We start from the raw sequence: 16,791 nt of genomic DNA, 5'->3' as shown, positions 1-16,791 counted from the left end.
ATGACCAAGGCCTTTTGCACATGATCGTATGTATTTTGCGGTCCGCAAAAAATGGATCCGCAAAAAATATGGATCACATCCGTGTGCATTCCGTAATTTGCGGAACGGAACAGCTGGCCCCTAATAGAACAGTCCTGTCCTTGTCCATAATTCCGACAATAATAGGACATGTTCTATTCTTTTGCGGAACGAAAATACGGAAATGAAATGCACACGGAGTACCTTCCGTTTTTTTTTGCGGACCCATTGAAATAAATGGTTCTGTATACAGTCCCCCCCCCCAAAAAAACGGAATGGGAACGGAATGAAAATACGTTCGCTTGCAAGAGGCCCAACTCTCACTTCACAGGGTGAGGTAAACAGTCGCACTTCCAGAGCAGATGCACCAGCGCGTCCCACTAGCTTATGTGGGAACTGCAAAAGCTTTTTGTTATCATCTGTATATCATGCTGTATTGTGTCATCCTGTGATATTCCTATTTACCAGGCTGTCAGGTGCACTACATACATCCACCACTAGATGGGGGTAGCACCACAGTATAAATAGTGTAGGTCAGGCCTAGTTAGGGGAGATTGTGGGTTCTCTCTAAGGAGATGGAGTGAGGAGCTAAAGGGGGAAGGAGAGGTCCCCTCTCCTCCCACTTCTCTGGAGCTTCACGGCCCAGAGAAGCCATCATACACCTAAGGATCTAAGACAGGCGGAGGGAAGTCTACCTTTATTTTTCAGGAGCAACAAGTTAATTTCTTGTATTTAGTGGATTGAGACAAAGGAAAGACAAAGCCATTGTTATAGGCTCTAGGCGCCTTTGTAATTTGGTGAAGGACTTAATAGCTTCAGGCAGCCTCACCGTATTTCTTAAGACAGATACGGATTCTGTCATATCACTTGTGTAGAAGATCAAGATTGGGACTACCTCAACTAAGACTGGAGCAAGGCCAAGAGCTGTTTTCCCAGTGAGTACCTAACTAACTACCCTAGCCTGACACATTACCACCAGCACAGCCTGTTACTGGGATTTATCACATCCAACTCGCATGTGTATCAGAGACTGTTATATAACTGGATGTAAACTGTTACCAAGAACCTGGTTATAGTAAAGTTCTCAGTTGGATTGAAACCTACCTCATCCTTCTAACTCCACACCACTACCACTCTCAACATTTTGCACCATCAAGGTGCTGGCGTCACAACATTACTTGAACCAGGGGCCCAGCTGCACAAGCACTCAGCACCCAGTCATCATCAAGGGCACCTCAATCACCATCTGGCCGGTGCCCGCTGTAACAGAGTGTGCCCGGGAGAATCCAGTGCTGTTCTCCCCTTCACTGCACTGCTGGCCCAGGGAAGCGTCCGCTAAACCATGAGTAACCTGGGAGCGCCGCACAATTTCAGGATTACAGCTCCTGCTCCCGCACTGTAGCAGGAGCAGGACGGGTCCCCGGCTGTCAGAGACAGTACGAGACCCGAGGAGAAGACAGAAGCAGTGTATCAGCGCTTCTGCCTTCTCCTCCCACAGGTGAGCGGCGCGCTGTGCAGTTTAGGTGTCAGAGGCAGAGGACTGCAGAGCCTCACCAGCTCTGCCCTGTACAAAGCCTCGCTGCTCTGAGGTCCTAAGCTGAGTTGTGGTTACAATGCTGCACTGCTCTGTCGCTGGAAGATAATGATGGCCTGGATGCAATGCCACAGTTTGGCCACTAGATGTAGCACCGTTGATGGGACTTATGCTCAGCTTCATGCAGGGAGCTCAGTGACAAAATTGCCAGCCGCCTTGTAGTAGAGACTCATAGATGACAAAGTGATGCAGGAGTGTTGGAAGTCGAGTACTGCCCTATGCCAGGGATGTGCTGAAGCCTGAGCCGCAGACCAGGCCCGGGAGCACAGGCTGCAGACCAGTTGTGCAGCAAGGTCCTTGACTAGGATAAAGTGAGGCAGTCATCATGGTAATGATGATCAGGAGACAAATCACCAGAGCAGAGTCTGTCCGAGCATGGACATCTGAAGCGTTGCAGCAGAGCAAGTGAGAAGTGGAATTGGTAAGAGATGTCCAATTAGCCTGAATGATACCAGGCAAGAAAAAGGGTGGCGCAGAGCAGCGCTGAGGGAGTGTGGCTGTCCACCATCTGGCTGTATAGCTGTATACTGTACAAAAAATACAGATAAAAGTGCAAAAAAAAAAGTTAAAACAAGTCAGTGTCCCGCAGAGGTCTTTTAAAGACCTCTTGGGGGACATACAGTGCTGAAAAATATATGAAATAAAAAAAAATATATAAAATTTTAGCAAAAAGATGTAAAATAAATAAATAATATACAAGTAAGAAAACTACAAAAAGGAAAAGTGCAAAATAAAATTGTTCACTGTTATATTATGTGGCGAAAATATATTTTAAAAATAAATAAAAAGTGATGCTAAAAAAATTAAAATAAATAAAAATACAAATAAAAGGAAAAAAAAGGAAAATGTGCAAAAAAAAAAGTCAGTGTCCCCCAAAGGTCATTTTGTAGCAAAAATATATTAAATAAATAAGTAAAAAAATAAATAAATAGTAAAATACATAAAAGAAAAAACCTCCCACACCAACCAAAACCATTACAATTATCACCCCATTTATGTGAAACTATACATATTGTATACCGTAATAAAACGATCCAACACATATAGGGAACTAATTATAATAATTTGCATATTTAAATAATGATCTATAGTTTGAATAAAAATGACTTAAAAAATAAATAAAAATTGCACACTTTCCCCCTAATAAAACTAAAATAATATAATAAAAAGCTGTAAAAGTTATTTTGGTTGTCCCAAAAAATAAATAAAAAAGTTACAAGTGTTTGAACCACGTGCGCTAAATCACAAAAAAGTGACTGGTCATTAAGGCCTTTTCAGGCCTGGTCATTAAAGGGTTAACCAATAAGTGCTTTCCCGGCTAGTGAGGCCTCGTACACACGACCGTGCCTTTTCTTTTGGTCCGCAGGACACCAGCCATGCGTGTTCTGCATGTTCTGCGTAACGGATGCGGACAGTACATGGAGTGCTGTCCGCATCTTTTGCGGCCCCGTTGAAGTGAATGGGCCCGCATCCAAGCCACAAAAAAAAAAAAAAAAAAAAACGACGCGTCTCAGATGCGGACTAGAACAATGCCCGTGTGCGTGATTCCTCAGGGAAAGTGCTTACTGGTCATTGCAGGGCACCTACAGGGGGCGCAGGAGGCGGTCATGACCAGTGAGCGCCGTCCTCTGCAGTGAAGTAAAGCGCTCATTTGTCAATAGGAAGGAAATGTCGCCACTTAAAGGAGTTTCCTAGTTAAAATGATTTTTAACCAGTTCCTGCAGTGTTGTCCCTGACACAGAAGATTCCTACTTTCCTGCTCCGTGCTGCACCCGCTGTCTCCATCCTCCGGTCCCGGAGCACCTCTCCAGCAAACGACTGACTTTAGCGGTGACACGCTGCTCGTGGCCACATCACCACTGAGGCCAGTCACTGGCTGCAGTGGTGCGAGTGATTATACCCATATCCAACAGCACGGGGACCGGAAGATGGAGGCAGCGGGAGCAGGAGTGTATGAATCTTCAGTTTAGGCCCATGCTGCAGGAACGTGTTAATAATAATTTTTTACCAGGAAATCTCTAAGCCCGGGACCCCCGTCCATCAGCTGTTTGAGAAGGCAGCGGCCTTCTCACTGTTTACCGCCGGCCCAGTGACATCACGACTAGTATCAACTAGCGTGGGCGGGGCTAAGCTCTGTTCACTTGAATGGAGCTTAGCCCCGCCCACGCTAATTGATACTAGTCGTGACATCAGTGGGCCGGCGGTAAACAGTGAGAAGGCCGCGGCGCTCCTGGAGCGCCGCTGCCTTCTCAAACAGCTGATGGGCGGGGGTCCCGGGTGTCGAACCCCTGCCGATCAGAAGCTGATGATCTATTCACAGTATAGGTCATCAGTATAAAAGTCTCAGAAGACCCCTTTAAAAGTACAATATGCTCACACACAGATTTGTTGCAGAAATCCACATGCTCATCCCCTTTAAGATGAATGGAGGTGATATAAAGTCTACACAGGCTGCACATGTCACAGCAGGCCTACTGGGACTCACCTTTCCAGCGGCTTCGAGCTCCTTTTTGTCCTTCTTGGCATGTCCAGTAAATGCTTTCATTTGAAGCAGCGCAGAGACTGCAATGATGGGTACTATTGCCAGGATAAGGAGGGTTAGCTGCCATCCGTAGATGAAGGAAATGATGGTGGCAGTGCCCAGGTTTGCAATGTTCTGAGTCATAATGGCCAGTCTGGACCCGGTGGCCTGCAATACAGACAAACATCTCATAAACTGTCCATGGCTATAAGTGAAGACTTGAGCAGGGCCTGCAGCCGTCAGAACCGCAGAGAAAACCTGTTCCTTTTTATATGGTCAGTGTGAGGGCACCTGGGCCATAACCCAATGGTGTCCCATAGCAATCCCTGGAATAGGGCCCCACATAGGTCCATTCAGTCCAACCTAAACCTCCACTGTGCTGCCGTCCTCTTACAGATCACCCGTCCCCTCTCCTAACATGTCTGTTTTACTAACCACTTGCATCCCCCACGTAGTAGCAATTCCTATGTCTCTGTGTTGTGCCCTTCCTTTATTATTCCTACTAGAAGTTTATGATTGATTTACCAGCAATGGAAGTCCAGCTGGGTGTTACCAGTTGGGAGTGTGTCCCTGCACAGTCTGACGCTAAAAGCACTGATTGGATAATGTTAGACTGTGCAGGGGGGATCCCTCCACCCCTCCTCCAAACTGATAATACTCAGCTGGACCTTCACGGCTAGCAATTTATTATTAAACTTCTAGCAGGAATAATAAAGGAAGAGCACAACAGAGAGCTTTATGAGAGGACGCTCCAGAATTGATATTACAACGTGAATGCAAGTCGTTCCTAAAACAGACAGGTCAGGAGAAGACCGTTTTAGGTATAATTTTGGGAAAAGTCGAGGATAAACGCTTACCCCCTGAACTTGGGATGCATCGGTGGCCAGTCGTGTAGTTAAGGCTCCGGTGCTATTCTTCTTGTCGTCATACCAGCCAATCTCCTGAAATATCAAAGACAGAAAGTGAAGAATTCTTCAGGAATAGCAATCAGCATATCCCGGGCACAGAGTACGGTAGATGGGGCAACGCATTACACAGCTCTAGACCGAGAATAGGAATAGGGAAACCATGGGAGTGGACATTTTAATTAGGGGTTAGGAATCACTTATCTAGGTGCTCGAGGAATATTTAGGCTGCTATTTATAGATGACAGGGGTGTATAAGACGTTACTTCAAGCAGTACCCTTCCCTATCAGCAGGTGGCAGCGTACAGGAATCTGTGCCCTAGATTGAGGCGGAGCAATGAGCATTGCTGTGACAGTATGACTAATCGTGGCTTGGTGGTGGTGGGGATGGCTGTTGGGTGGGTTTGGGGGGGGGAATTCCTGGACTCGCTAAGCCCACGGTAACCAAAGGGTTGGAATCATATCTGGATAACACTTATTGATTAGTATGCACATCCTGAAAAATTACACATAACAGTAAATAGTGTAAAGGCATTTATTACTTATTAAAAGGGTATTCTACCTTACACAACACATGCCCATCAGCTCTAGAGGGTCTTAGGACCGCCCTCCGATTTAAAGGAGTTGTCTCATCATGGACAATGGGGGTGTATCGCTAGGATATGCCTCCAATGTCTGATAGGTGTGGGTCCCACCTACACCTATACTTAGAATGGAGCCCACAAAGTGACAGAGGATGCACCGCGCTTGCACGGCCACCCTACATTCATTTCTATGGGAGTACTCAGCTGTTTTTGGAAGTCCCATTGAAATGAATGGTAAGTGCACTGCGCAAGCGTGTCCACGGCTCCATTCACTTCTATGGGGGTTATGGAAATAGCCAGGGGCGGCTGCGCATGCGCAGTGCATTCTCCGTCACTTTGCAGGCTCAGTTCTAAGTTCTACCTCCTGGACCCGCACCTATGAGACATTAGGAGCATATCCTAGCGATACGTCCCCAGTCTCCAAGATGAGACAATGTCCAAAATGCAGTTAGCATACCTGTCTTAACATCGATTTGAAGGTCAACAGGCGGAGTCTCGTGGTCAGAATCTCTCCCGCCTTTCCAAACGTGAACCCCTGTAACAAGAGGGATAGAAGATATCAGGATATGACCACATGCTCCCAGTATGGAGATTTAATGTAAAGGAGAGAAAATTGCAGCATTTCATAGTTAAAGGGGTTTTCCGGTTTGCATCAACACCCTATAAAATAATAATTTATGAAGGTGGCAGTAATTTTGTAATGTATTACTTTTACCATTATTGCTTCAATCTGCCGTCCTGGATTGAGGTCACATCATGACCATGCAGCTGTTTCTTGTTTCCTGTGATGTTATGTCCATGGGTAGGGGAGTGTCTATGTGACTAGCTGTGTGGGAGGAGCTATAAACTCGCTGGGTGTTGTTAGGGGCGGTGCTGGAGGTGTGGCAGAGAAAGGAAAAGTGCATCATGGGTTTGGTTGGATGCAGAAACAGGAAGTATAGAGCATGCTGCGATTTTCACGCAACGCATAAGTGATGTGTGACGGTATTCAGTGCGGGTGCAATGCGTTCACCTCACGCATCGCATCCGCGCGGAATACTCGCCCGTGTGAAAGGGGCCTAAGAGATGAGCTGTGAAATGAAGCACAATTACCTGGAGGAAAAAAGTCACAAAAGAGACGCCTCCCAGTCCCAAAAATATCAAAGAAAACATGTCGCTTTTGGATCTTATCTCATCATTCGCGCCGGCAAAGACCTACAAGGAAAGAAAAAAAGATTATTACCGACTTAGGCCTGCTTTACACTAGTGATATAGAAATCCGGCGAGCACTGCCGGATGCAAATGCTTCACTGTCCGGCCCCATTCACTATAATCGGGACCAGCGGCAATCCGGCTGCAAACTGGCAAATATGCCAAGAAGCGGCCGGACAAATACCGCTGCATGCAGCAATTATCATCCGCCCACTTCTCGTCCTGTTTGCCGGGTTGCAGCCGGAGCTCGCCAGTCCCCATTGTAGTGAATGGGGCTGGCGGATGCCAGTTAGCAACCGGCAGAGCTCCCCTGCCGGAGAGGTTTGCCACAAATGTAAAACAAGCAGAGTAAGGATTTAAATTTAAAGCTATGTACACTTCAGAGGCAATTTTTTTTTATTGCATTTTACTCATTTTGGGCAAAACAAAAACATTTTTTTCAATTGGTCTTTATTAAAAATATTCAACTTTTCTTTTCACAAAGGGTTAACTGTTTGTCTTGATGTGTGACTGGTACTTTCCCTTTCTGAGGTCATCAAATAAACTTTATCTCTAAATTAGGTCATAAACCCTTATTTAAAGGGGTATTCCGGTAGGTAAAAGTTATCCCCTATCCACAGGATATCTCCGGAACTCCTATAGAAATGAAGGGAGCAGCCGCACGGTTCTGGTCATTTCAGGGAAGCAGCTTGGGGCCGGCAGGGAGTACAGGGCCCACATTCTTGTGATCGGTGTGGGTCCCAGTAATAGTACCCCCACCGATCTGATAGTTATCCCCTATCCTGTGAATAAGGGATAACTTTTACCTACTGGAATACCCCTTTAAGGCCTCATGCACACGACCGTTGTTGTGTTCCGTGTCCGTTGTTCCGTTTTCCGTGATTTTCTGCGGACCCATTGACTTTCAATGGGTCCGTTGAAAAATCGGCTAATGCACCGTTTGTCATCCGCATCCATGATCCGTGTTTACAGTCCGTCCCAAAAATATGACCTGTCCTATTTTTTTCACGGACAATGGTTCGCGGACCCATTCAAGTCAATGGGTCCGTGAAAAAACACGGAGGCACACAAGATTGTCATCCGTGTCCGTTTTTTTCCTATCATTTGCAAGGGAAACTTCCTTAGATTTTTTTTTCACTTTTCATGTCTGGTGATCCTCCAAAAATCAAGGAAGACACACGGAAACAAAAACGGAAACGGATCACGGAACAGCTTTTTGCGGACCGCAAAAAAATACTGTCGTGTGCATGAGGCCTAAGCCACATTCTTATTAGTAAGAATGATCAGTTAGAATAAGTGTTTATAAGGTCAGAGATCAGAGATAAGGAGCCATCAGCTGAGCAGCCTGATGGAACAGAGTAAAAATACAGAGGAGCTACTCGAGGATCTCAGAGCTCTACAGAGAAAAGGGCTCCAATTTTTTTTTTTTTTATAAAGACCAATTCTGTCCCAATGTTCCATTGGTCTGTTGTCAGTTTCTGTATCCCGCTATGCTGGACCTCCGCAAATAAGCTAGTGATGGCCTATCCAGAGGAATTTGCCAGGTGCGGGTCTCAGAAGTGGGACCTGCATCTGACTTTGATGGCATATCTCAGTGATATGCCAACAAAGTCTGAGATGACACAACCCCTTTAAGGTTCAGAAACGCCTGCCGTGTCCTGCTCCTAACGGTCGCAAGACTCTGCAAAAGCACAGTATAGGGTTAATAAATGTGCTAAACTGTAATGCAATGTAATGTAATATGTAAAGCTGTAAATCCCATCACATGTAGACACACTAGTCACCACTAGATGGTGCTGGTACTGTTTCCTATAAAATGGACAGCTAGTCACAGGAAGAACAGTTCAGAGGGTGTAGGGATTGTGCGCCAAGCAGAACAGAGGAGAGCATGGCGTCCACCATTTAGCTGACCACTTTGGCCCTCTTGGCAGTGGCCAGGCTAAGGGAGGTTGGAGAAGGAGGAAACATAAGCTACCTACAGCATACCAGTGTAGACTTGGGTATAGATTTGCACAAAAAGGTGCTGGCGTCCCGACAGATGGGGACCCTGCCTCTAGCAACTTAAACCGCAATATCAAAGGCACCTCAACAGGAAAACCCTCATAACCGGAGTGCGCCCAGAAGGGAACCGGTGCGCCCCTTCCCGTTACTGCATGCCGGCCCAGGGACCTTCAGGAAACCATGAGTACTGACTACTGCACCCATCCGGCCACCGACACACTCACACATGCCCCATGCGGACCAGTAGCTGCACATCCTTAGTGACTAAATAGTTGGTCTTTAGTAACTTAGTGACTAAAGACACAGAGGTCATTAGATGGAGGGGAGGAGGGCGATGATGCTGCAGAATCTCTTTCTCAGCTTGCCAATGCTGCAAGAGGGGAAAGTTCTGTGATCTAATTGGTCAGAGGATGCAGCACAGTCTCCAGCTCCACACCAGGAAAAGCACCGTTCTAGAGATAATCTACACTTAAAGGAATAGAAAAAGGAGGAAGACACAGGTTATAATACATCTAATATGCTACAACAAAGAGGAACTGAGATTAGTTTTTATCACACGAGAGGTAAGTGTCCAGTACATAATGGTCAAGTCTTGCTGGTCTAGCAAATATACCTTACTTCCAAGGTCTCTAGATTATAGGAATTGTGCTGTACTAAGAGACTTGGTGCAAAGTAAATTGCAGTGATGCGCGATCGTTACGTCCTGACCCATAGATATATACTTACCGCAATAATCTTAGAGAATATAATGGCAAAGGCTGGTTGTGTAGCTCCATTTATAGCGGCACAAATGACCCCAACAACAAAGTACGGCCATTCAGGTTTGTTCAACCTCATGATTTTGAAAAAAGAGACTGGCTGCACATCTGTGACCTGAAATAGGGAAGGGAATAGATCGATAAGTGGTGCCACCACATATCATAGATACAAATGACACAAGGCTTAATTTGCAATAGAATGTGACAATACATATACAGCATATTGCAATGAAGTCAGCGGCGGTCTTTCCTTTATGATTTGACAGACAAAGAGTCTGGAGTGCCAACTTGCATACAACACATAAATACAAGTCTATAAAATTAGTATGTGAAATGCTTGGTACGTTTTAGTTTACAGGAGTGTAATGTGTATGTTTATCCCCCAGATCTCACTGTTGTATTGACGTCCCTCGGAGAGCATATGGTTGACGGCTATTTCTCTTCTTAGGTGATACAGTAATAAGAGGCATTTCATTTTAGACACAGCGAACATATGCCCCCTCACTGCCAGGCTAGGGTGCACAACTATACGCCCCTCTGAAGGGTCAATTGGGTACAGAAGAAGTATATTATGTAACCTCCCTGGATTCTTAGAAATAAAAAGGGCTATAAGGTCTTATGGAGCCCGTCTGAATTCTGCCAAATCGTTTCTTTTACATGTATGGTGAGTATGGCACTCGCTACCTCTTGATCTTCTCCATTCTTCTCTTTCTTCTCTTCTTCTTCAGGTGTCTTCACACTGTTGAGACGACTTAATTTCCTCTTCAATGATGTCTTGGTTTCGGTGTGGTTTGCATAATACTTGCTTTTTTCATTGGCGGTGTCCTCCACTTGGCTTCCATCATCTTCCTCGGTGTTGATTGTCTAATGGTGACAAAGAATACAAGTGTACATGTGGTTAACTTACCACATCGAGATCGGGAGGCCGAATATCTGTCACCTACCACAATACATTTATGGGATATTAATTTGGTACTGATTGGTGGGGGTCTTGCTGTTGGTACTTCCAACAACCTCAGAATTAAGGTGCCCATTGTCTTGTCTCAATCAACCAAGTGGTGGTCATGCATGTGAAGTAACTCTCCATTGATGTCCACATGAGATATAGGTATAGCAGACTACATGTGTACGTGGCAACCACCAAGGATAGGAAGGGGGGACCACTGTTCTCAGAACTAGTGAGGACTAACCAACCAATCACTCACGCCATCATTTATTTATCTATTGGATGTAGTGGCCAATGACTACCTCATCTGGTGGAGATCTGGAGCTAGGTGGCTGTAAATGTCTATAGTAGGACAACCCCCTTTATTTAAGTCAAAAACATTAAAGGGCATCTGTCAGCAGTTTTGTACCCATGAAACTGGCTGACCTGTTAAATGTGCGCTTGGCAGCTGAAGGCATCTGTGTTGGTCCCATGTTCATATGTGCCCACAATGTTAAGATAAATTAAGTTTAATATATGCAAATTAGGCTTTAGGAGCAACGGGGGCGTTGCTGTTACACCTACAGGCTCTGCTCTCTCTGCAACTACTGCACTTTGATTAACAGGGCCAGGCAGTGAAATCACACCTGGCTCTTTCGATCAAAATGGAGAGAAAGCGCAGCAGTTGCAGAAAGAACCTCTATGTGTAACTGCAACGCCCTCGTTGCTCCTAGAGGCTCATTTGCAAATATTAAAACTTAATTTTTCTCAGCAATGCGGGCACATATGATTATGGGACCAACACAGATGCCTTCAACTGCCAAGTGCACATGTAACAGGTCAGCCAGTTTCATAGGTACAAAACTGCTGACAGATGCTGAAACCCTTCATAGCTCCCTATACACTGCGTACAGAATTATTAGGCAAATGAGTATTTTGACCACATCATCCTCTTTATGCATGTTGTCTTACTCCAAGCTGTATAGGCTCGAAAGCCTACTACCAATTAAGCATATTAGGTGATGTGCATCTCTGTAATGAGAAGGGGTGTGGTCTAATGACATCAACACCCTATATCAGGTGTGCATAATTATTAGGCAACTTCCTTTCCTTTGGCAAAATGGGTCAAAAGAAGGACTTGACATGCTCAGAAAAGTCAAAAATAGTGAGATATCTTGCAGAGGGATGCAGCACTCTTAAAATTGCAAAGCTTCTGAAGCGTGATCATCGAACAATCAAGCGTTTCATTCAAAATAGTCAACAGGGTCGCAAGAAGCGTGTGGAAAAACCAAGGCGCAAAATAACTGCCCATGAACTGAGAAAAGTCAAGCGTGCAGCTGCCAAGATGCCACTTGCCACCAGTTTGGCCATATTTCAGAGCTGCAACATCACTGGAGTGCCCAAAAGCACAAGGTGTGCAATACTCAGAGACATGGCCAAGGTAAGAAAGGCTGAAAGACGACCACCACTGAACAAGACACACAAGCTGAAACGTCAAGACGGGGCCAAGAAATATCTCAAGACTGATTTTTCTAAAGGTTTTATGGACTGATGAAATGAGAGTGAGTCTTGATGGGCCAGATGGATGGGCCCGTGGCTGGATTGGTAAAGGGCAGAGAGCTCCAGTCCGACTCAGACGCCAGCAAGGTGGAGGTGGAGTACTGGTTTGGGCTGGTATCATCAAAGATGAGCTTGTGGGGCCTTTTCGGGTTGAGGATGGAGTCAAGCTCAACTCCCAGTCCTACTGCCAGTTTCTGGAAGACACCTTCTTCAAGCAGTGGTACAGGAAGAAGTCTGCATCCTTCAAGAAAAACATGATTTTCATGCAGGACAATGCTCCATCACACGCGTCCAAGTACTCCACAGCGTGGCTGGCAAGAAAGGGTATAAAAGAAGAAAATCTAATGACATGGCCTCCTTGTTCACCTAATCTGAACCCCATTGAGAACCTGTGGTCCATCATCAAATGTGAGATTTACAAGGAGGGAAAACAGTACACCTCTCTGAACAGTGTCTGGGAGGCTGTGGTTGCTGCTGCACGCAATGTTAATGGTGAACAGATCAAAACACTGACAGAATCCATGGATGGCAGGCTTTTGAGTGTCCTTGCAAAGAAAGGTGGCTATATTGGTCACTGATTTGTTTTTGTTTTGTTTTTGAATGTCAGAAATGTATATTTGTGAATGTTGAGATGTTATATTGGTTTCACTGGTAAAAATAAATAATTGAAATGGGTATATATTTGTTTTTTGTTAAGTTGCCTAATAATTATGCACAGTAATAGTCACCTGCACACACAGATATCCCCCTAAAATAGCTAAAACTAAAAACAAACTAAAAACTACTTCCAAAAATATTCAGCTTTGATATTAATGAGTTTTTTGGGTTCATTGAGAACATGGTTGTTCAATAATAAAATTAATCCTCAAAAATACAACTTGCATAATAATTCTGCACTCCCTGTACTGTTCTGTAATCAGCACCTAATTAGTTCCTAAAGTTCCATTAACGTTCCACTAACCTGCATTGTGACAAGCTTATAGTAAATTCCCTCTTTTTTCATGAGTTCTGCGTGGGATCCTTGCTCAGATATGACACCTTCATAAAATCCAGCAATTGTGTCAGCGTTCCGGATGGTTGACAATCGGTGAGCAATGACGATGGTGGTCCGGCCTTCTCTAGCCTACATAAGAAGTAAAAAAGTGAAAAGCAGTGAATGGTGGGTAACCCTGAGAATAAAATGGGTGAGAAAACTGTGTTTAAATATTAGGCACAGTGGCTCCACGACACAATGAAGGCATTATAAGGTGGAGTAATCTGTAATGTATTAAATACCTTATCCAGAGCTGCCTGAACAACAGCTTCACTCTCCATGTCCAGAGCAGATGTGGCTTCATCTAGAAGAAGAATTTTGGGGTTCCGAACCAGGGCCCTGGCAATCGCGATTCTCTGCTTCTGACCCCCACTGAGCTGAGCTCCTCTCTCTCCCACAAGAGTGTCAAATGTCTGAAAATACATAAAATCATGTTCAATGTGGCAAACATAGCATGTTTGGCAAATATGTCCTTGGGCGACAGATTCGCAGTAGGCCCTCTGCAAATGCCACATAATTACCCATGGGTGAGCTTTACTTGAATTTTGTGTAGTGTGTAATGTTGTGGCTTGATTATCTTTATCAGGGAGATCGATGGGTCTCGTTGTCACCAAACATGAGTTCCCAGAAAAAGTTAGTTGGATTTATCAGACTGTCATGTATCAAATCTTAACAGGGTTGTGTCAAGTAGATACATCTTTTAATGAACGTAACCATCTTAAAGGGATTTTCCAACACTTTTTAACTGATGATCCTCTGGATAGGTCATCAGTATCTAATCAGTGGAGGTCCGACTGCCACCGATCAGCTGGTTGAGAAGACACTGGCACTCCTATAAGCACCATGGCCTTCTCGGAGCTTACCAAGCACAGCACCAATGGCCTTGTGACCGATGAACGTGTCGTCACTTGGCCTAGGGAAAGTAGCAAGAAGGCCGCGGAGCTACTGCGAGCGCCGGTACCTTTTCAAACAGATGATCGGCGGGGGTCCTGGGAGTCAGACCCCCACCGATTAGATACTAACCATTGGATCAGTCTTGAATACCCCTTTAAAGGGAACCTGTAATCACAATTTAGGGTCCTGCCACCAACCTGCATGCAGAACGATGGCAGCATAATGACATTCTATCATCTTCTTAGAGATTCAGCGTAAAACAGTTTGATTGCTGTATAGTGATCCGTTTCAGGAGTCATAGGGGAGGAGCCGCTCTTGGAGGAATCATGCTAACCGGTCCCCTAATTTAGTTTGATTAACATCCCAGAAGCTGGGAACGTCATCATGAACCACATTCAGTGGCATTCAGAGGTGAGTAGTGACACTGGCCTCAGCTCCATCTGCATACTGTGGCCTGTGATGATGCACCTGGCCCGTGGGACATCAATCGAGCCAGGGTGACTCTTCCAAGATTTGGCTCCTCCCTCTTGACTCATGAAATGGATTTCAATACAACAATCAAAGTCCTTTTTCTGACTTATGCCGAACCTCTAAGAAGATAAAAATACATCATTGTGAAGCAGTTACCGGCCTGGGTAAAGGCAGGTTCACATCATCGTTACGAATTCCGTTAACATGGTTATAGCGGAATTGTAAGATGGAATTCAAAACGGAAACCTTTAGAGGCCTTCCGTTTTGATCCGTCATAATACAGGTCTATGGGCAAGCAGAACGGATCGGTCTGGTTTCCGTTATCCAGGACGGAAAAGAAAGTCCTGTCGACGGGACAAGAAAGTCCTAAATCGTGATTACAGGTATTCCTTAATAGCACATGATAGATGCATCAGGAGGCTCATGACGGGGTCCCGAGCTTCCCCCTATAATGTCCATACGCGATAACAGGGCATATAGCTATTGCCTTCGATAGGAAAGTCTCAACAACTGGTATCATGATATAAGGCTGATCATCAAGCCAAAAAGACTGACTGATTAACTGCACAAAAACACTATACCTAGAAAAACATAGCAAATTAGACCTTACATCTGGAAGCTTCATGATGAAGTTGTAGGCGTTGGCTTCCTTTGTGGCTTGTACAATTTCCTCCATGGTCACATCCTCCCGGCCATAGCGGATATTCTCAGCTATAGTGGTACCAAACAGGACGGGCTCTTGGCTCACCACTCCAATCATCTCTCTTAAGTATCTGATGTTCATATTACGAATATCTTGCCCATCAATAGTGATCTATGAGAAGAAGACAGTGAAAATCTATCCATGACTAAGAAGGGGTCGGCAGGAAAAGTCAGTTTGTGCTCCCTACTATGAGGGTCCACTCTGCACTGATTCCTCGGAAGGAGACAATAAGCCATCTTACCGTGCCTTCTTCTGGGTCATAAAATCTTTGAATGAGCTGGACCGTTGTGCTTTTTCCACAACCGCTGCTCCCCACAAGAGCCACCGTCTGACCACTGGGAACCGTAAGGTTCAAACCTTTCAAAACCTTCAATGACAAATATAATAATGCTCATCAGACATGTCACATAGATGATACTGTCACACTGTACACAAAACCCATGCCGCCCTAGGCTACACGTTAGTAATAATGCCATACTGTAAAAATAAATAATATCACCAGACCCAAGAGAGAGTCACAAGAACCGACAATAAGTCAATATAAAAATATATGTAAAGTTTATTAGACACACCAACAGATACACACTAAAATTGTATACAATTAGAACAAAGTGCGGTATGCAATATAATATATGTAACCGACACATGCAGGTCCACTGGGTTGCCACAGAATGGGCATATACATTATAAACCAGCATAGAAAAATCCAATACAAAACATATAGCAAATATGAAATGAGGTGAGACCACTAGAAATGCAGACAGACCATGATGAGGTCTAAATTGGAGAGTCAAACCTACATAAACCTGCTCTCTTCCAGGTCCACTGCACCAGCAGGTTTATGTAGGTTTGACTCTCCAATTTAGACCTCATCATGGTCTGTCTGCATTTCTAGTGGTCTCACCTCATTTCATATTTGCTATATGTTTTGTATTGGATTTTTCTATGCTGGTTTATAATGTATATGCCCATTCTGTGGCAACCCAGTGGACCTGCATGTGTCGGTTACATATATTATATTGCATACCGCACTTTGTTCTAATTGTATACAATTTTTAATGTGTATCTGTTGGTGTGTCTAATAAACTTTATATATATTTTTATATTGACTTATTGTCGGATGTGCATATATGGGGTGGTTCTTGTGACTCTCTCTTGGGTCTGGTGATATTGTTTCATGCTCTTTTCACCACCCTTTGCACTCCGCGTATTATTTGGTGTGCCCCCTGTTTTCTCAATCCACGTAAAAATAAATAATGTCGCTATACAGTCCTCAAATAAATAAAAAAACATGTTAACAGCATCAGAGTGTACTCCAGTTAAAAACAGATTTATGGTGGGAAGACTGGTTACTAACCTGGACTTCAGTCCTGGATGGATAGGTGAACTTCACATTTCTGAATTCTATGTCTCCCTTTATCTTGTCGGGTTTAAACCCTTTAGTGGAAAAACTGTCTATTTTAGGTTCCTGCAGGAAATAGAAGAGGAGAACATGTAGAACGAATGGATCATTTTATGGGACACCTCCTTAATTATACCAAAAGTGGTCACCTAGTGGCACCTATAGGCAATCTAGGCCTGTGCCTGTAGGTGGCCTTGGGGCAAGAGCATGTACTAAATTGGGAGGGAATTC

The 16,791-nt window shown here is 44.6% G+C and overlaps 1 protein-coding gene across 1 annotated transcript in view; it reads right to left on the bottom strand.

Moving 5' to 3' along the window:
* Positions 1-16,791, bottom strand: part of ABCB1 (ATP binding cassette subfamily B member 1) — a 65,358-nt gene that overhangs the window by 13,171 nt on the left and 35,396 nt on the right. The window contains exons 11-21 of the mRNA XM_040434541.1: positions 16,516-16,626; positions 15,400-15,525; positions 15,066-15,269; positions 13,333-13,503; positions 13,019-13,180; positions 10,257-10,436; positions 9,541-9,687; positions 6,715-6,816; positions 6,080-6,157; positions 4,991-5,074; positions 4,098-4,301 (exon numbers count right to left, since the gene is read on the bottom strand). Of these exons, the coding sequence (XP_040290475.1) occupies positions 4,098-4,301; positions 4,991-5,074; positions 6,080-6,157; positions 6,715-6,816; positions 9,541-9,687; positions 10,257-10,436; positions 13,019-13,180; positions 13,333-13,503; positions 15,066-15,269; positions 15,400-15,525; positions 16,516-16,626 (1,569 nt within the window). The remainder of the gene's footprint in view (positions 1-4,097; positions 4,302-4,990; positions 5,075-6,079; positions 6,158-6,714; positions 6,817-9,540; positions 9,688-10,256; positions 10,437-13,018; positions 13,181-13,332; positions 13,504-15,065; positions 15,270-15,399; positions 15,526-16,515; positions 16,627-16,791) is intronic.

The sequence above is a fragment of the Bufo bufo genome, chromosome 5 (genome assembly GCF_905171765.1).
Source record: "Bufo bufo chromosome 5, aBufBuf1.1, whole genome shotgun sequence".
Classification (NCBI taxonomy): Eukaryota; Metazoa; Chordata; class Amphibia; order Anura; family Bufonidae; genus Bufo; species Bufo bufo.
This window is presented reverse-complemented; position numbering and strand designations above follow the sequence as displayed.